Consider the following 21,799-nt stretch of genomic DNA (forward strand, 5'->3'; position numbering starts at 1 on the left):
TTTTTTGTTTGTTTGTTTTTGCAAGGCTATGAGGTTGTGACTTGCTCAAAGTCAAAAAGTTAGGTATTTATTAAATGTCTGAGGCAGAATTTGAACTCAGATCCTCCTGACTGCAGGACTGGGTGCTCTATCCACTGCACCACTTAGCTATCCCTCATATAGTTCTTGTTTCAATTTAGACCCCAAGTTGCTTTAAGCTGTCAATATCAGTTCATGGGAGGAGACTAATCTCATGGATAAAGAAGGAAATGCTATATGGAAAATCAAAGATAAGTATTCTGGCTGGACTGATTAAAATCACTTATGATTAAGACTGAACAACCCCACTCCTAGTTCCCCTCCCATCCTTAGAAAATAATACTTAATTCAGTTTATGATAAGCTAAAGGGACTATTTATTTAGAAAGAGGAAACTGAAGGAACAGAAAGTAAGAAATCTGAGAATTTGGAGAGTTTTCAGTTCTAACAGGTGTGGTATGAAAGAAGTTTAGTAAAATTGTCTTTTGGGTCAACTTCATTCCTGTTTTATATGTACTATGATAGTGCTATTTACTGAGAACAGATAAAAACTACTATTTTTGATGTCCAACCATTTTTCATTCTAACATTCACTTTGAAATGCCTTCTGCCTCAGGTCAACCTTTTAAAACAGTTTCAAATAAGGGGTGATTCTAAAACAAAATAAAGTTGCCAAGCTGTGGGAGAATGGGGGAATGAACTCACCCAGAGTCATGGACAAGTATAGTTCATTTTCATGAAGGTGTAAGGTGTAGACCCAGGAAACTTTTTTAAATGGACACTTATTAGCCACCGAAACATAAAAGACTTTTTATTTATTTATAACTGAACTTATTTTTTAATAACTGAAATTTCTTTTTAAGAGATATGTTAGTCAGTTTTTTAGATTTAAGTTTGTGAAGAATCTGTGCTTCTGGTGCTATATTTGATGGCGATGGAGCTTAGGATGTTTGACTATTTAATTTTAAAATCTTCCTATTTTAACTTATTTGCCAACAAGGAGCTAAAGCCAGTTGTTTTTTATGTGACTGAAGCTAGCATCATCTAAGAGTCAGTGCCTGGGGACAAAGCCTTGGTTGACCTGCCCTATTTACTGCTCTTAATAAGAGTAGAAACAACATAGGCTATAGTCAGGAGTCATGAATTTCTCTCCTGGATGTGCCATTTATTTGCTGTTTGGCCTTGGGGCAAGTCATTTGCCATAAACCTCAGTTGCCTCATCTATGAACCATGAGTGATAATAACTACCTTACTTTATCTTATACATTAATTTTGTAGGATCAAATGAAATAAAATATGCAAAGTGTTTTGTAACATAAAATACTATGTAGATGGACTTGGCTGCAATTATTATTATTCATTAATACTATACTCTGAAATCTATTTCAAAAAATTCACATTCTATGTATTAAGAAAGTGTGTAAGAGTCAAAATATCTCTTAATTCTTAGGAATAGCATTTGGGAAGAATTTAGAAGATAACTAGGGTGGTGTTTGCCTTCTCAACTCTCTTCTAAACCATCTGCAATCTGGCTTCTGACTTCATCATCCTCATCATCAACTGAAACTGCTCTCTCCAAAGTTACCAATGACTTTTTAATTGTGAAATCCACTTGCCTTTTCTTGGTCCACCTCCTTCCTTGACCTCTCTGCAGTATTTGATAGAACTTTTGCTTCTCCTTTGTTCTCAAAGAAGATCATGGCATTAGGGAAGTGAAACCATGACATGCATAAGTTGGATTTGAGAGAGGGTTACTGTGTAGTCACCAGCCTCACTTTCTCCTCCAGAGCCATCTTGATCCAGTGGTCTGATATGAATCAAGACAACTGGAGTTGACCCTGGATGTGAGGCAATCAGGATTAAATGACTTGATCAGGGACACACAGCTAGGAAGTGTCAAGTGTCTGAGATCACATTTGAACTCAGGTCCTCCTGACTCCAGGACTGATGCTCTCTATCCACTTCACCAGCTAAATATGGTGGTTTCATTACCTAAAATTGGAATGGTACAGAGGTGCTGAACATGCCTTCTGCCCCAGTCAAGTAGCATTGGTCCCTGCCCAATGATGACATGCAAATTCCACAAACCATTTCATTTGATACAAGTGATCACTTTCTACATGCATTCCCCTTTTGGGATTTTCACAACACTGCTCTTTTCTTTTTTTCCTTTTATTTCTTTAATCATTCCTTAGCTCCTTTTCTATTTCTTCATTCTTGTCATGTCTATTAACTTTAGGTGTTTCCCCTCCTCCCCTCCCCTGCAAGTGTCTGTTCTGAGTTCTTTTCTCTACTATCTCATTTGGTGATCTCCTCACCTCCCATGGTCTGGGTTATTTGAGGGTGATTCTTAGATTGATATATGCAAATATAAAATCTCTCATGGACTACAGTACCACATCAAAAACCTTTTAAACTTCTCAGATTGAATGTCCTATAAATCTCTCAAACTCAGTATGCCCCAAACTGAACTCATTATCTTTCCCTACCAAAACTTTCCCCTCTTCAGAATTTCCCTATTATTTTTCATGGTACCATCCTCGTTCCTGTCATGTAGCTCTGAAATCTAAATACCTCACTCACTACGTACATATTCCAATTGGTTGCCAACACTTGTCAGTTCTACATTTCCAGCATCTCACATATACATTCCTTTCTCCCCACTTACACAGTGCTAATTCTGGTCCTCATCACCTCTAGCCCAGCACTATTGTAATAGTTAGCTAACCATCCTCCGTGCCTCACCTGACTTCAATCTATCCTCTGCTCAATTGCCAAGATACTTTTCCTAAATCACTGATCTGATCTTATCTCCATTGGTTCACTTCAATCCTGGCCACTTCCTACATTTCCAGTGTTCTTTAATTTTATTTCCCTCTATACATTCTATGATTCAACTAACCTAATTGATCCTTCCACACTACATTCTATCTCATGTTTTCACTATCCTGGTTATTCCTTGTCCCTCTCCTTGTCCCTCTCTCCTTAACTGCTTTTGTTTTCCTCTCTTCATTTAGGGCACAGCACATATCCCTTTTATAGATCTTTTCCTCTGAGATTGTCTCTTATCTACTCTAATCACTTATTTTATGTACTAATTATTTCTCTTGTCCCCCCCCCCCCATTAGGAGGTGATCTTTTTGAGAACAAGGCCTTTCTTTGTGTCCTGTTTTTGGTTCTAGGTAAAGGTTTATTAAATTTTTGTTGACTGATTACTACAACATGTAGGTGAAGGATAAAGGCTTCCCTGCCATATCCAAGAGAAAACATGTTTAAATCAGTACAATTTAGAACTGTTAAATAGAAAATCAGTAACTCATTTTGTCCATACATATTTATATTTCCTTTAACTACAATTCAAAAACAAAGTAGAAGTGATTGTGAATGTACAGTTTTCTCACTAAACAATTGTGTTCAAAATTGTATGTGGTTAATCCCACAACAGATCACTTTTTATTTCTGCTTTTATTTATTTATGCCTGAAGAAAGACTATACATACTATATATGTTGGACCTTAAGCTACCATCCAGTGGTAAATTTGTGACCATTTACCTGGTGGCAACTCTGAAGGAAGGAATAGTGTCTAAAAGTAAGCAATCCATAGCCTTAAGAATGAGGAAGTTGCCCAGTCTATTTTCTGAAAACAATATCACTAATTCTAAAAATAAATATGAAGAATAAAGACTGAATTAGAATGGCTAACATGACTATTTCCATTTAAGAGATAAACACATTATTTTCATGACATGACTATACACAGATGTGTTGAAAACATCTAGAGGATCAAATCCATGACTTCCCCCAGGTATCATATATCAGCTATGAATTGAGTTCCTTAACTCACGTTGCCTGGGTAAGACTATGCTTTGTCTCTACTGTTGTTAGCAATAAGGGAAGGAGGAAGAAAGGGAGGGAGGATGGGAACTCTGCTAAGAATGGTGATCAGAGGAATCCTAGAATGTGGTTTGCAATAATGATTTTTTGGTATTCATTTTATCTTTTATGAGTAATGAAAACAGATTATGATTTGGTGGAGTTGCAGTTTTTATTTTTTCATTCATTCTACAAATAATTTTAGAAGACCTACTCTATGTAAAGCACTGAAACTATGTAGGGACAAAATGAAAACTAATGTAGTTCCTGTCTTTGGGGAGATTAAAAAAGATTAAAATTTAATTGGAGATGTATCCTTTTAAATGAAAAAACCTTAGCATAAGAAGAATGTGGTAAGTGAGCTCTATAGTAGTAGAAAATACATAGGAATGAGAATCAGAAAATCTAAGTTTGAATATCAGTTAATCTATATAACTATCTTTGTGATCCTGGGTGCATCATCACTTCTTTGGTCCTCAGTTTCCTCATTTAGAAAATTTGGTAGGTGGCCTGGATCCAAGAGTTCTTAACCAGGGGTTTGTGAACTTTTAAAAACAATCTATTTTTTGATTTATATATATTTTAATATAATTCTTTTGCAATAATAAGGTATTCATAAGTTTAACTAGATAACTGAAAACATCCATGCCACAAAGAAAGATTAAGGACCCTGGATTTCAAAAGGCTTTTTCCATTGAAAAAATGAAGAAACTAGGTAGTCTAATGGAAATACAAAGTTGTGAGGCATTGAAAATCCAACTTCTATCTTGGGAGGCAATGATTAGTGACATGAACTAGGCCTCATAGGAAGGATAAGATTTCAGTAGAGGAAATAAGCTACACCTAATCATAGTGTTTGCACAGGTGGTATTATGAACAATAAGATTTAGTTTGAGTAATAAACAAATTTCTGATAAATGAAACAAAAGATTTTACTAATAAATATTTTAGGTATAATAGAAAAAGAAAGGAAATATTAAAATCATGAAGAACCCAGGATTAACTCTATGTGTAAGCAAGGAATTGACCTCCACAGTCTTATTTGACCCTCATTTATTTCCTTTACTAAATATGACTTGGCCATCTATCCACTTGGCACAAAGTTCACTGTACAGCCTATTTGCCTCTTAATACCAAGATGGAAGAGACAAAAAGTGGGGAGAATATGATAAATTTAGTTTGCTTTACAACTTCAATTTATGGAGTTACCAAACCAAATTCTAGATAGCAAAGTGCCAAAAATGAAAAAAAAGGTAAGTTGTTGGAAAGACCAATGCCAAAATAGCTTCCAGAATTCCCAAATCTAATGTTCCTTTGTCTTTCCCATTGAATCCCAGAAATAAAGAATCATACATTACCAGCTGAAAAGGGCAGGAATGCATCTCTCTTGACAAATTTTCCTTCCATGTTGAGGAAATGCTGGGGATTGAAAGTATAAGGTTTTTCCCATTGGGTTTGGTCTTGAAGTACTGAAGTTAACAAGATAATGATCTCTGTTCCCTAGAAATAAAGTATTAATAAAGATCATGAGGGAGTAGTAAAAGACTTCTATGTTCTTTCTTAGAATACAGTTCTTGGGGGTAGTTAGGTGGCAAAGAAGATAGAGCACCAACTTGAAGTCAGGAGGACCCAAGTTCAAATCCAGCCTCAGACACTTGATACTATCTGTATGACCTTGGGCAAGTTACCTAATCCCATTACCCCACAAAAAAAACAAAACAAATAAAAAAAAAGAATGTGGCTCCCATCAAGGCTCTTGACCTCTGAGAGGCAGAATGTAAAATCTCCCTTTATTCACCTCTTAAAAACTCTTGACTTCCTCTACCTTACTCCCAGAGTAGGAACCTCTGCCTCTTCTCAACTTCTTTTTATGTGCTAGTTCCCATTAGAACATAAATTCCTTGAACCCAAGAATTGTCCTTCTTAGATCTAGTATTTATATTCCTAGAGTTTAGCACAGGACCTGGCACAAATAAAGTGTTTCATAAATTTTTGTTAACTGACTTGATAGGAAAAGAGGAAAGGGAAATGGCACCTTTTCTGTACAGAACCATGGCAACTGTTTATACCTCCTTTTCAATAAATCATTAAAACCTGAGATTTAAAAAAAATAAATACTTACTATACTTTCTTGCATCTTTTAAAAGTTTTAAAAATTTTATAACTGTCTCTCATCTATTTGAAATTCAATTGGGTATATGTGTTAGATATGAGTCTAAATCACTTTTCTTGTAATTAGAGGTTTTTTAAAATTGTGAATTGAATAATCAGCAACAATTACTGATCTCTCAAGATATGAAGCATAGGAGCATACAGAAAACTATTAACTTCTACCAGTTCAGTTTCTTTACCAAAAAAAATATGTATATAAGTTTAACAAAGTATTAACAAATTGTTCTATTGGTGACCCCATTTGAACCTCCCTAATTTTCCTTCAGTATACCTAAGTATTAAAGCTCTTTCAAAATATTTTTTAAAAATCCTATCATATAGAGAACATTGTCAAGGAACAAAAATAAAGATATGAAGCCTAGATAAGATTGTAGAATTTGAGCTCAAAAATATATAATGTCACTTATTCCAAAACTTTCATTCTACAGGTTAGTCTAAGCAGTCAATCGCTTAGTATTTAAGTGCCTTCCATGTATAGGCAGATGAGTAGCTAAGAGGTGCAGTGGATAGAGTCCTGGACTTGGAAGACTCATCTTTGTGTGTTTGAAAAAAACAAGATGGAGAAAGAAATGTCAAAGCACTGCAGGATTTTTGCCAAGAAATTCCCAGATGGAGCCAAGAAGAGTCAGACATGACTAAAATGACTGGCAACAATAAAAATGTCTAGGCACTATGGAGATATAGAAAAGAAGAAAGGAAGAAGTATGTATTAAACATTTACTTGTGTACTAAGCACTTTCATATTTAATCTCATTTAATCCTTACAACAACCTTGGAAGATAGATGCTATTATCTCCATTTTACAATTAAAATAGTCAGGCAGAGGTTAAAAAACTTGCCCAAATTTACCCAGCTATTAAGTGAATGAGGTTAGATTTGTATTCAGACCTTGACTACTATTTCTCCATTTTATAAATGAGGAAACCAAGGCACACAAATTAAGTGACTAGTCCAAGATCATATAGCTAGTGAGTACTTGAATTTGAATTTGGAGTTTTCTGACTCCAGTTAAGTGGAAGGAGCAGGATTATCATGGGGAGTAGACAACACATAATAATGTTATTTGGGATATGTAGTAGAGATAGACATCTGTACTCAGACTGGGACAGAAAGATGACAGTAAACTAGAATATTTTCAGGAAATTTCAAAGCCTGGAGGATGAAGGCAGACTGTAACAAGTAACCAATGAGGAACTTTAAAAGTGCAAGAATAAACACACACACACACACACACACACACACATATACACACACACACACACGCACACGTGCACAACCAAAAGAATTATATGTAATACAATTCACGATAGTGAAAAGATATGGACTGGTCAGGTATCAGGGACAACAAATGACCAATGGATAGCCAGAGTGCTCCACTGGTATCCTGTTATAGGGAGAAATTAAAGAGGGTTTTCAGTACCTTCATGTTTCCCCCGTGGCAAATTTGTGAAATGAAATAAATAAGAATCATATGAGATGGATGGGCACAAATGGGCAATTTGTAACAATGAAAGGAAGAGATCCTTTTTAGTATTTGAATTTTATATAGCTTATTATCCTCCATAGTCCTGCATCATTGGATGGATTTGAAAATTTTTTATTGTGAAAATAGATGAGATGACATGGATGAAGTAATTTGATCTCAGGAGAAAGAAATCATACAGTTTCAAAGTGTTATTAGAGCTGGATACACTAATGCAAATAAAGGTAATGATGCCTATTGCCTTGGATCATCCCCAAAAGATATCTCTCATCCGATGAGCTACTTCAAAGTCATGTGGTATGGGCATTGAAAGAGATAGTCACTCCTGTCCCAAGTGATAAATAGATAGAAGTAACAGGATATGTTGGATGTCAGGGAAAGTATAGACATGTCATTATTCTATTGCTGCTTTGACCTTGAATTTCATTGTAGGAGTCATTTTTACCACAATTCCTGTTTTCCTTGGAAATAAGGCAGAGAAAAAAAAGCCAAATTCTGAATATGATGAATGAGTAGAAATTGGAAGTGACTCTATTTCCATCAATCAGGTTGAAAATAAATATCATTATGCAGAATAAAGTAGAACTAGAAGAATAATAAGCATCATAACACTAATGTAAATGGAAAGAACTCTTAAATATTACCAAACCAATTTTAGTCCCAGGAAATATATTTTACCTCTTCACATAGAAATATTGATTATGGTCACTGTATTGCTTATTTTGTTGTTGTTGTTGTTACAAAGAAGTGTTCATTTGGGATGTATAGTAGGTAATATAATGTGTAAAAATCCCCCAACATCATCAAGGAAAGGGGAGAAAATAACCAGAAAATAACCATAGAGAGCTCAAAGGAGCTAAAAGAAAAAACCCTGGGTCAACATTCTGCCTCTGATACTTTCTACTTATTTAACCTTGTACTGTCAGGCAATCTCTTTTAGTCTTGATTACCATCAAAATGAAGAGATTGAACTAAATGGTTTTTGATCTTTCCAAATATAAATCTAAGCTTACATATTCTTACAGTCTGAGAACATGTCTCTTAATCCAACTACTGTCCTTATATTGTTTTTCTTGTAAAGATCACATCATAATGATATTGATTCTCTAATTTTTGTGTGCTGAAGCACCTTCATTCTCTTCACCCATACATTCTATACTCTGACTCTCCTACCTTTGGAATGTAATAGTTTTTAAAGATGACATCGGTGGTAGTTTCGCGGGATACACTTGTTGGCAGGATGTTAGAAAATCTCTGAATTTCATGGATAACAGCCTCTGTATATGGCATTTGAGTTCGGTGCTCAATTCGAGGCTGGGCTGATCCTATAACCTTGGTGATCTCATTGTGAACCTTTTCTTATAGAATAAAATGGGGAATGGGGAAGTAGAGGAGTTAGAATTTACATGAGCATATGTATGTGTGTGTGTGTGTGTGTGTGTGTGTGTGTGTGTGTGTGTGTGTGTAAATAATTATTTGTAAAAATAATTACTGAAATGGTCTATTTTATGTTTGGTGAACACACCTCAAACTGAGGGCTCCCTAGATTCAGTTCCATTTTCCCCCCACACTGCTCCCACACAAAGGATAAATATAGGAAATGCAAACGCAAATCTAGGAGATGTAAAAACAAAAGTCATAAATATAAATTTAATTTAAAAATGACAATACAAATCCTCACTCTGAATCTCAGGGTACTTCATCATGAGTAGAATTCCCCAACGTAGGGTCAAGGAAGTGGTCTCTGTTCCAGCAGCAAACAGGTTACTAACAAGAGCCACCAAGTTATCATTGCTGAAGTAGCCATCAGATTTTTCTTTCTCCTGAAACAATAAATTGATAATAAGGGATAAAACCACCAAAGCAACAAATCAAAGTCCATTCTCAGATAGAATGATGATAATCAAATCTATTTATACAGATTTCAAACTAAACATTTCATTCATCCTGACTTCTTTTGTGGAATTCTGTATAATAAGAATTAAGTGGAAAGTTTCAGGAAATAATATAAACCTGATTTGGTAGAAAGAGAGATGGAGAGGAAGAGGGAGACAGACAGAGACAGAGAGAAAAAGTCAGAAAAGATAAAGAGACAGAGACAAGAAGAGACACACACACACACACACACAAACAGAGAGAGAGAGAGAGAGAGAGAGCTTGATAGTTATAGATGAAGTTAAAAAAATAACTTTTTCAGGAAAGAATGTCTTAAATTCTCTGAGGGTAACAAATGTCAATTTTCTATTATATGATTTTAACTGAGAGTAAAAAAGTACTAGTAATATTTTATAGTTGGAAATTAGAAGTTCTCAAAGCAGCTATGTATATATTAGAAACTCAGAATTGGCAAGTAACATAGAGATAATTCAGTTCAGCAATTCATAGAATCATAGACTTAGAAATGGAAAGACCCTCAGAAGTCATTAAGTTCAATCTCCTAATTTTACTGATATGGAAAATGAGACTCAGAGAAATTAAGTGACTCATGCACAGTCCCACAATTAGAAAAAATATCAGGCAGGATATGAACTCATGATATCCTGCATAGATGAGAACCTTTTTTTAAAGTGCCTGATTACATTCAGCTAATACTTATTTAAGCATCACCTATGTTCAAGTAACTGTGCTAGATCATAGGAACACCAAAAGAAACAAAGAATTAAGTAAATAAATTAATAAACAATGAGCAGTTAATAGAGAGAGATGGATGTATGAATAGAAAGATAAATAAATAGATTAATTTAGATAGATAGATAGATAGATAGATAGATAGATAGATAGATAGATAGATTCATAGATAGATTCCTCTAAGATCTTATATTTTACTGGGGGGGAAATAACCTAAATTACAAGTGAATAGAGAGTAAATCCAAAACAATTTCAACCAGACAGAAGGCAAATAATTAGGTGTGAGGAAGAATCAACAAAGGATTCTTAGAGGAAGTGATTGATGCTTTGAAGGACTATATGAATTTTAAGAACCAGAAATGGAAGGTATGCATTCCAGGCATGAGGGACAAATTATATAAAGATAAAGAGACAGGATATAAAATGAAAGTATAGGTAAATATAATAGTAGGAAATAAGCCTGAAAAGTAGATTGAAGCTAACTGGCAGAGGTCTTTAAATGTCAAGAAGATTTTTTTCAAATTTATTGTATCATCTAGTCTAATTTTCTCCCTAACTGATGTGTGATTTTCTTATTTTATTTCATCATTGAACACAATCAGTAAGTAAATGGTGGCAAGGGGGAAGGAATGACCAAGAGATTTAATTATATCAGATGTTAATATTATCAGTTTAATCAATTGGGTCTTTTATATCTGAAAGACATTTATGAAAATATCTTTGATTAAGGCAAACCCCAAAGCAAAATTCTTGTACCTCCTGTTGTCTGATAAGAAAGGCATCGATGAAACTTCTTTGGTCATTTCTATCCAGTTTTTGTAGGTGATTTAAGAAAGTCATCCTTATAAAAGAAAACAATTCATCTCTATTCCTGAGTACTGTTTTGTGATCTTGTAGAAGAAACCCCAAGGCTGGGAACATATTAAAAAGCTAAAGGAATAAAAACAGCAATATAAAATATGTATCGAATCTTGAAGTTGTAAGAGCTAATGCTACCTCAAGTATGAATCTTCCCTGTAAGTCCCCAAGAAGTAGTCATTCAATCAATTGCTAAGCTTTTTTTCCCCATTAATTGTTTAACAACTGAACTGGTTGCTGAATATAAAAAGGGAAATGATGCCATAAGGTGCTCACATTTGTGGTAGAAAGAGGTATACACATATAAATAAATGGAAAGTAATTTGTGGGTGGTACATTAACAGCAGAGATAAGAGGGTCTGGGAGACTTTATGTAGGCGATGGAATTTGAGCTGAACTTTGAAGGAAGCTAGGTATTCAAGAAGGCAATGAGGAAGAGGGCCACTATTCAAGGCATTGGGAACAATTCATGAAAAGTTTCAAATACAGAGAATGGAATGGAATGTGTGAGAAAAAGCAGATAAGGCTAGTTTAGTCAGGCCAAACTCCTTCACAAAGGAGAGTTAAGTGTACTCAATAATTCTGGGTAGGTCAGAATCAAATTGTAGTTTTAAATTTTTTTAAAGTTTTTTTAAATTTAACTTGTGGATAATAGTCACTGAAGTTACATTATTTGTGCTGAGTTTTAGAAATATAACTTTGTCAGATATTTGGAGAATGGATTAGAAAGGGGAGAGATTTTAGGCAGGAAGATCATTTAGGGCAATATTGTAATAGTCCAGGTCAGAAGTAATGAGGGCCTGAACTTGGTCATGTTAGTGAGAAGGAGAGACAGAGACATATTTGAGGGGGTTTGTGAAAGATTATCATCATCCAGTCTTTACTAAAATGCTTCCAATGACAGAGAATTTATAAACTATGAATTAGACCCATGTCATTGTAAGAGAGGTTGTTGTTTACCTTTCATTTGCAAAGAAGTCTATGACATCAGGGAAGTGATGGCATGATATGCCAGTCAACTGAATTTAAGTGAGGGGGTGCTGTGCAAAGTCACCTGGCTCACTTTCTCCTCAGGAACCATTTTTATTTATAAGATGCTCTCCTAACTATGTTGATTAAGACTGGTTCCTGGAGTTCACAATGATAAAATGACTGATTCTAGTCCAACTTGTGTCTGAATTTTCTACCCTTTTTGGGTTTTTGTTTTGGGTTGTTGTTTAATCATTTCAGTCATGTCTGACTCTCCATGACTCCATTTGAGGTTTCTTGGTAAAAATAGAGATTTGCCATTTCATTCTCCATTTCATTTTATAAAAGAGGAACTGAGGCAAAGAGGGTGAAGTGACTTGTTCATACAGCTGCCCTAGTGCTTAAGGCTGGATTTGAAAGCAGGAAGATACATTTTCCTGATTCAGGTCCAGTACTATAAACACTGAGTCACCTAACTGCCTTTTGTACCTATGCTAGTTCATAAATGCTGTGCGAGGATTCCTAGTGATTGACCTTTTGTTCACAACACCCCTATTATTTTGATAATTAAAAATACTCTTTTTCATTTTTCCAGATGGAGAAACTGAAGTTCAAAAGCATTGAGTAACTTAGCAAAGTTATACAGCTAGCAGATCCTGGAACTGGGAATTAAACTCAGGACATTCATAAAATGGAAAGTAGAAAATTTGGAGCAGTACAATTTAGTACATACTAAAATCATTGAAGAAGAAAAAGGACAAAGGTATATCAAAACTGCAGGATTGGGGTGGCTAGGTGGCGCAGTGGATAGAGCACCGGTCCTGGTGTCAGGAGTACCTGAGTTCAAATTCTGCCTCAGACCCTTAATAATTACCTATCTGTGTGGCCTTGGGGCAAGCTACTCAACCCCATCACCTTGCCAACCCCCCCCAAACTAAAAAAAAACCCCTGCAGGATTGCCCTTATGATTGCACATTATAGTTGTATATCTCATTGTCCTTATTAAACTGAATTTTTAGTTAATGGAGCTGACATTTTCCAAAGAAAAGGGGTATTTTTTTAGTATCAGTACTATGACTTTCAAATTACAAACTGTAATTAAGACTTTTTCTTTCATCCTCCTATGGTACATGAAGGTAGTTAGCCTATTACCTATCCCAATCTGAGAACCTGAATATTAGCAAGTATAATAAGAAGAACACATTTGTTCTTGAACTTATATTGAATACATTATATTGGCAAAAATGCATGTACTCCAACAAATCAGTTTCTGAACTGGGATTCCTCCTTCATAGATTGAGGAAAAATAGATCAAAAAAGGTTGCTGGAATGACTGAGGGCAGATGGGGAATTTATTATTAAGATTTGCAAAGTAGTCATTTGGGTTATTCTGAAAAGAGAAATAAGCATCTTTGGAAAGGATAAGAGTTGCTTGGTGCAGATGAAAGATTACTGAATTTGGAGTAAGTGGAATTAGGGTTAAATAAATAGCTTTGCTATTCATTATGTAATCTTGGCCAGATTACAATTTCTCTTGATTTTAAGTTTTTCATCTGTAAGATGAAAGAATTGAATCATCTTTGAGATCCCAACTATCTTTATATTTGTAATCCTTAAAGAGGCACATACTTTCATTCTTTTGATAATGTAAGTGTATCTCATGGGGAATGACATTAGACAAACAATAAAGACAATTACCGTAATGCTGGGACCACCTATAAGTCTTACATTTTCACTAATCAAATGTAAAAGTCTCAAGAATTGAGGATCTTGATAGTCAAACCGCTTCCCAAGCAATATTGACACAATGATGTTGGAGACAGCAGCATTCATTATTGTATGGGTCTCGAATGGCTTTCCTGGAAAAAAAAAAGTTAGGTTATACAGATTCACATACTTTTTTTTCAGATAACCAAATGACAAAATGTGTTTATAGATGCTATAGCACATGAATATTATAGAATTTTAGGCAAAAGATGGACCAGAGATCAGACTTTGAACTAAACTTATATAAGGAGGATTGATACAATATAATGCAATCAATTGACCAATGAATCAACAAGCTTTTATTAATTTCCTGATATATGCCAGTATTTTGTAAAGCAATTCAAGACAAGACAGATTATCAAGTACTTTTCTGATCTGCATTATATGTATTTAATGATAATAGAAAGCATTTATAAAATTCTGAAGCTTGCAAAACACTTTACATATATAATCTCATTTGATTTTAAACAACTCTGGGAGGCATTTCTCTCCATTTTAGAGGTAAGGAGAATGAAATAAAGAGAGAATTAACTGACTTGCCTTAGGTCACATAGTTCATATGTATCTGAGGTAGATTTTGAATTCTTAGTCCAACAATTAATTACTTAATAAATAAGATCTTCCTTATTTAAAGTACAGTATGTAGTTCTCTGGGCCATCTAGCCTTTCTGCAGATTGCTCCTTTGTGACAGTAAGCAGTTTACTGAGATGTGGTCCTTGGGATCATCATCTATTTCAACTTCTATATTTGGCAGATAAGGAAGACAAGGTTCAGAAAGTAAAATGACTTACCCAAGGTCATATCAGTATTAAAGAGAATACTCTGGGCCACTTTAACATGAACATGAATAAAAGGAGGCCTTTTTGATTATCCATATTCTTGTGCTCCAAATGACATAGACAATAGTGATATGATTACTTATAAGGAAAAAGAAATAATATATTGTGCAATACAGTCCTAAATGTGCATAGAACATGGGTAGATATATGGGAACCCTCTTGGGGAGCATTCTCATTAGCCCATCCTCCAATAGGATAGGGATGAAAATGGTATAGTGGGCACACTGGAATCATATTTCCATACATGCCTATTCCTATTACTTTATTCTATTTATACTATTATTTATTTTTTGATTAACTAAACAGCTCACCTTGATGGGACTTAAAAACTTGTATTAAATGTTCACATTCTTCCACAATCCTCTCTTCTATGGCTCTCTTGCCCATGCCAAAGTTCCTCAGAGTTGTCAAGCTGAATCTCCTAGTGATTTTCCAGTTTTCACCATGAGAAAAGATGATTCCTAAAGGTAGGACAAATCTTTTAAAATGTTTACTTGTCACTTCATTGGGTTAAATTCAAGTGCTTAGCACACATTAGGTTTTATGGAGTATGCAGGAAAATAGTAACTAGTAACTTTGAAATATCTATCATTTCTTTTGAATCAGGTACTGCACCTGTGATTTCATTGTTACTGGTTATGTCCAGGTGAACCAATCCTCTCTGCCAAGGTGACACCTCTGAAGTTTAGAGTTTTAGATAGCTGCCTAGAATACCGAGAGATTAAGAGAGTTGATCAACATATGCAGTCTATGTGAGAAGCAGGATGTTTACCTGGACTCAAGAACAGATCTCTATCCTTTTTTTTAAATTTTTTTTTCAAGGCAAACGGGTTTAAGTGGTTTGTCCAAGGCCACACAGCTAGGTAATTATTAAGTGTCTGAGACCGGTTTTGAACCCAGGTACTCCTGACTCCAGGGCCAGTGCTTTATCCACTATGCCACCTAGCTGCCCTGATCTCTGTCCTTTTTACCATGATACCTTACAAATGAGGAAACTGAGGCTGAGAGTTTAGTGACTTGCTCAGGGTTAGTGGTGGAATACAAACCCAGCCCTTGCTGATTTGAGGGTCTGTTATTCTTTATGTATCAGGATGCCTCTGAGAAGTGTAAGAAGTAGTGCCTACTCTAATAATGACCCTATACCAGAGCTTGTCCTAGGTACCAAAACTTAGATAGTACAAAATTTTATGTTGTCACTTCCTTGTCATGTTCATCCATGGTAATAAAGAAGATAAAATAGTAACTATAGGGCTCACATTGAAGCAAATTCTGACTACAATTTCAGTGTTCTTTCTATGACAAGATCTTTGTAAGAAGTCTCATCACATCTGAGTCATAGCCCCACCTAAATCTGATTTGATGATGAATTGGCAAAATTGTTTCCTATGATGTGAGCAATGTCAACCTCCCAAATTATTTCATACTTCTCAGAGCAAAGGTGTTAATGAACTTCCCATTTATTTTGTTTTGTTAAAGCAGCCCAGATTATTCTCTTCAATTTCTTAATGTTTAGTTTTGCAGAATATTAGTTTACCTAATTGAATAACCTCTTTGATATCTGTGGAGAGTGCAATTGAATCCCTGGCCTCAGAAATTTTCAGTTTTGCTTCTATTCTTAGGTGTCTGCTTCTCAAAAATCTGCTTCCAAAGCCTCCCCACCCATTTCAGAGAAAAGGAAGGTATACATCACTTATTCTGGGTCCTAACTCCATTTCTGACAGATAGGCTGTTCCAGGAGAGAAAAGAATGTGGATTTATTGACTTCTATGGGAGGCAATGGCTTAGTATCTTGAATATTGAAATGATATTCAGGAGACTTGAATTTTAATCTTGCCTCAGATTCTTTTAAGCTTTGTGATCCATAGCAAACTGCTTATCCTCTCTGAGCCTGTTTCTTTTGTGAAATGAAGGAACTGGACTTGATGAACCATAAGTTTCTTTCTCCCTCTAAATCTACAATTCTAAAGGTGACTAAAAATTGGTTAGTTTGAATACTATTTAAAAGAGCAATGATATACATTGCTGATCATTCCTAGATGGAATCTGAATATTCTTAATTACATCTTGATAGTAAATTATATTTGTAAGGACTGCTAGGTAGATAGAGTCAGGAAGACTTCTCTTCCTGAATTCAAATCTGGTCTCAGATACTATGTGACCCTGGGCAAGTCACTTTACCCTGTTTGTCTCAGCTTCCTCATGTGTAAAGTGAGCTGGAGAAGGAAATGGCAAGGGGGCGGCTAGGTGGCACAGTAGATAGAACACTGGCCCTGGAGTCAGGAGTACCTGATTTCTAATCCTACCTCAGACACTTAATAATTACCTAGCTGTGTGGCCTTGGGCAAGCCACTTAACCCCATTGCCTTGCAAAAAAAAAAAAACTTAAAAAAAGAAGGAAATGGCAAACTACTTCAATATCTCTGCCAAGAAAACCCCAAATAGTGTCATGAAGAATTAGACATGACTAAAATAAATCTCAACAACAAAAGTAAATTACTCTTATGATTGCTCAGAAAAAATAAAATCATGAGTCCAGGGCAGAAAAAGGGATACGTTTGTGTGTGTGTGTGTGTGTATGTGTATGTATTTGAAAATTTTACTTTTCCTGAAGAAGTTAGACGTGGAAGGAGTTTCAAGATAACCCAGAGGAAATTGGTTGTAGTGAACAGAGCACTGGGCCAGGATGACCTGGGTCCAAATACTGTCTTAGACATTAGGTATATGTCTCTGGGAGAGTAATTTAATTCTCTATGCCTCAGTTTCCTTGTCTATAAAATGAGGGATTTGAACCTGATAGGTCTCCTTCCAGTTCAACAACTATCATTTTCTGAACATACTCCAACCCTCTTTTTTTCAGGAAAAAGAAACTAAGGAACACGGATATTAAATCACTTGCCCAAGGTCACACAGGAAGTAAGAGACAAAGCTGAGATTCAAACTCAAGTTCTTTGACTCCAAATCCATAATTCTTTCCTTTCCCTAGGATGAATAATCATTAAGGATCCTTTTCTTTTCATCATAAACATCCTGTTCGTTGAAACAATAACTGATGTCAATGTAATCTCTATCATGTACATTGTGAAGGAAAACTCAACAACAAAGGTCTGGAAAGGCAGAATATACATAAACACACACACACACACACACACACACACACACACACACACACACACACATATATATATCCTACAAGGAAGTGGAAAAGTTAATATCATAGGAGATATTTCCAATAGATCCTGTTTACCTTTTCCTTCAAAGATTTTTTCGAAAACAGGTATATGGGCCCTCTCTCCAAATTCCTCAGAGTGGTTCACCAGGGCATCTTTCACTGTCTCATATCCAGACAGCACTACCACCTTCTTGGGACCCATCCATAAGCTGAAGATGGAACCATATTTTTGGGAAAGCTTTCACAAGGAGAAAAAGAGAAAGTAATTCAGAATTTGCAAAGCAGGAAAAAGAGATCTTGCATGGGAGGTGAGAAATCTAAGTTCCAGTTCTGACTGCCAAATCACAAATTAGAGTAATTGATCACTTGGATTCCTTCCAAGTCTATGAGCAAATCTCCAAGTAATAGTAGCTTCAGTTTTCTCCTTTGTCTTTAGGAGAGCAAAGGCAATGGAGCCTCCACTCCACCCCTGCTAGAAATGAGAAACCTCCTCCTTGTTTATTAGACCTACACTTGATTTTTCTGTATTTGTAACAAATGAAAAGTCAATGAAAATACTTTATATATATATATATATATATACATACACAAATAACATGTGTATATATACATATATATTTAGATATGCACAATGTATTATAATATATAATATGTATGTTATTATTGAGCTTAGTAGACCATATTATTGGGTACATAGCAATAATACATTATTCAATATGTTTTAACACTATAATATACTATGTTATTGTATGTTTTATATAACATATTAAAGATAGATGATTTTAAAGTAATAGATCTCATATGATATGCTATATAATATAATAATGTTATATTGAGTTTAGAAAATACCTCTCATATTAAATTTGTAGTTTCACGTGCAACTATATTTTATGTGCTGTTATATAAATGCTTATTTTATTCCATAAAGTAAAAATAAAATGAATAAAAATGCATCTCACAATTTCTCCATGATATATTGTATATCCAATCCCTACTGACTTTTTTCCTGGGGTATCATTCCACCAACAGTTCATGTCAGTAACAGAGGTAAATTAAATAGAAAATAATTATATTTGGTCATGAGAGAAGTATTTTCACATCATTCTGTGCAATCCTTCATTTCCCTTAAGGAAGAAAGTTGTGTGGAGGATCTTGAGCAGAGGTCCAAGTAAAATAACAAATTTTTGGAGGGTAGGGAATTGGGCAAAAAGCCTGTTAGAATTACAATGGATAGAGTAGAAGGGACACAGTAATTTGAGAAGAGAAATATCATCATTATATTAAAATTATAGGATAGTGAAAATTAAGTTAAAAATAAGTTATAGGTTAGCATTAGAGAAAGGGGACACAGAAAGCAACCTATCTAATAAGATTAGCTGTTTCAATGCTATTATCATTGTGGGGGGACAATGTCAAGCTCAAGAAGTCAAGCTCAAAATTCAGACAAGTGAATTGTTTTAGTTCTAGATGTAATTGAAAGGACATTTAAAGTACAAAAATAGCATAATTGAAGACCTACAGTTGGTGTTTTCTCTTTTTTCTATCTTTTTCTTTGTTTGTTTCTTTCCTTCCTTCCTTCCTTCCTTTCTCTTTCTTTTTCTTCCTCTCTCTCTCCCTTCTTTTTATCTCTCTCTTCTCTGTGTCTCTCTCTCTCACTCTCTGTCTTTCTCTCTTTCCCTCTACCTCCTCCCTCCCTCTCTCTCCCCTCACCTTCTCCCTCTTTTTCTTTCTCTTTCTCTCTTTCTTCTCTTTCTTCTCTCTTTTCTTTTCCTTCCTTCCTTCCTTTCTCTTTCTTCCTTTCTCTTTCTTTCTTTCTTCCTTCCTTCCTTCCTTCCTTTCTTTCTTTCTTTCTTTCTTTCTTTCTTTCTTTCTTTCTTTCTTTCTTTCTTTCTTTCTTTCTTTCTTTCTTTCTTTCTTTCTTCTTTCTTCTTCTTTCTTTCTTTCCAAATGACTAATAGAACATATTTTACATGATTACACATTTATAGCCTATATCAAATTGTTTGCTGTCTCAGGGAGAGGGGAGAGGAGTGAGGAAGAGAATGATAAAATTTGGAACTCAAAACATTTTTAAAAAATATTAAGAATTGTTTTAACATGTAATTGGAGAAAATAAAATATTATAAAAAACAGAGTTGGAAGAGATAATAAAGTACTTGACAGATGTTAAAGATAGAATGGAAAGTTATTATCATGGTTATGTAGAATTGACTACTACCAAATAACTATCAGTAACTTCAAACATTAGTATTTTCTTTCTTTGTAACAAACATTATATTAAGCATTTATTAAGCACCACCTAGAGGATATGTGGCAAATAGAATAGAGTGCTTTGATTAGTATCAAGGAGATCTAGGTTTGAATCCAATTATATGAATTTAAATAATTGGGGGTCAATTATAAGTATAAAATCCCTCCAGGATTTTACATTCTAGGATATTATATCATGAAACTTGATTTTAGCTTTCAGCTCTGTTGAATACATAAGCTGAAACTGCAATTTGATAAATAATCTTTACATTTCAAGGGGTGTGGTGTTCAATATGAACAGTATGTCAAGAAAGCATAGAATAAGAATTTTAGATCTATGAAGGATCTTAGAGACCTTTTAACCCAATTTTCTCTTTGTATAGAGGAGGAAACTATAACTTAGAAAGACAATATAGTTGTCTTACCTGACCTATAAAGTTATTTCTCATCTAATTATCTATTTATGCATCTGTAAACTAGTAGTTAATAGATGTTACTGCACAAAGACATAATTAGTATAAGGCAACTAGAATTTAGCCCCAAGGTGCTAACATAGGGTATGGGCTTCCTGTGCAGGGCACTTTTATAGTAATAGTTTCCTCATTGCTTATTTGAGTTATATTCCTCTGGAGGCATGTGGTAGAATTACCTTGTATGGATTTTCTGGGAGATGGGTGCTCCCCCAGTGACTATTCCCATTATCCTTTTTGTTCTAACTCCCCCCTCCCCTCAGTACTGTGCAATAATACCACCACTAGCCTCAACCACCATCAAATAACCACCGACTAAAAGCCAATGACAAATAACCAGAAATAAAGTAACACTGAATTTGTCTAAGGCCCAGTTTCATTTAGTTAGGTCTGTTATTTCATATTATTTGTTATAATTTTGAAAGGAAACTTTCCTTTTGCAAATTACTTATTTTTACCTTTAGCATAGTTTGGTAGGGTCTCTTCAGATTGAGTATGTGCAGGTTTCCAATGACTGGCAAGGGTCTTGGTCCTGGAGGAGAATGTATCTTGAAACTCTTAGTCAGAGTCAGTTTAATATTTAAAATAAAAATAAAAAATAGACTCAGCCCTGAAAGGATGGAAAGCAAATAAAATTCATTCATTTTTAATCAGTAGTTGCTAGACTTGCAACAAATAGAGTTGGCAGTTACTAGTATTTCCTGGAAGCAGGAAGGAGTCCTGGACACTGCTAGCTGTTCCCTTGTCAGTTCCTCTTATTTATAAGGAGCAAGTAAGTAAGCAAGAGAGTTTGAGTGATCAATATAAAAATTTGCCTCCTGGGTTGGTCTCTGTTTCCTGTCTCACTTTCTTAATCCCTGGATTTACTTATTTTCAAACATAGATATAGAGTTTTATGTCATTAAAAGCAAGGATTAGTCTTTGAAAATTGCAGAGACATGAACATGTTTAATCTTCAGTGTATAATTTAAGTTATATACTAGGGTGAAATGTTTTGTAGCAGGGGTTATACCAGACTAATAGTGGAAAGAGGTGAGAGACAGAGTAGAAAGAGAGAAAGACAATCAGATCTCAGTTCAGATTTTGACTCTGCCATTTACTACCTGTAGATAGTGGACATTTCATTTAACCTTTCTAATTCTCATTTTTTTCAACTATTAAAGAAGGGGGTTGGATTAGTTAACCTGGAAGGTTTCTTCACATAGTCTGTGATTTATGACTTTTGTTTTTCAGAGTTCTTAGGGACATGTGTAGAATTTTTCCCTTCATGGCTCAAGTTCTCCCTTTACCTTAAAGAAAGCT

General features: G+C 34.9%; 1 protein-coding gene across 1 annotated transcript; it reads right to left on the reverse strand.

Annotated features, from left to right (window-relative positions):
- Positions 1-5,238: 5,238 nt before the first annotated feature.
- On the reverse strand, positions 5,239-21,038 carry LOC141489237 (cytochrome P450 2K1-like). Its single transcript, XM_074189998.1, has 8 exons — positions 20,956-21,038; positions 17,853-18,015; positions 14,920-15,069; positions 13,700-13,860; positions 10,931-11,104; positions 9,228-9,369; positions 8,720-8,904; positions 5,239-5,391 (listed from the first exon to the last, which is right to left on the reverse strand). Exons 1-8 carry the CDS (start codon positions 20,962-20,964, stop codon positions 5,239-5,241), a joined length of 1,137 nt encoding a protein of 378 aa, XP_074046099.1. The 5' UTR covers positions 20,965-21,038.
- Between the last annotated feature and the right edge of the window lie 761 nt (positions 21,039-21,799).

The sequence above is a fragment of the Macrotis lagotis genome, chromosome 5 (assembly GCF_037893015.1).
Source record: "Macrotis lagotis isolate mMagLag1 chromosome 5, bilby.v1.9.chrom.fasta, whole genome shotgun sequence".
Taxonomy (NCBI): domain Eukaryota; kingdom Metazoa; phylum Chordata; class Mammalia; order Peramelemorphia; family Peramelidae; genus Macrotis; species Macrotis lagotis.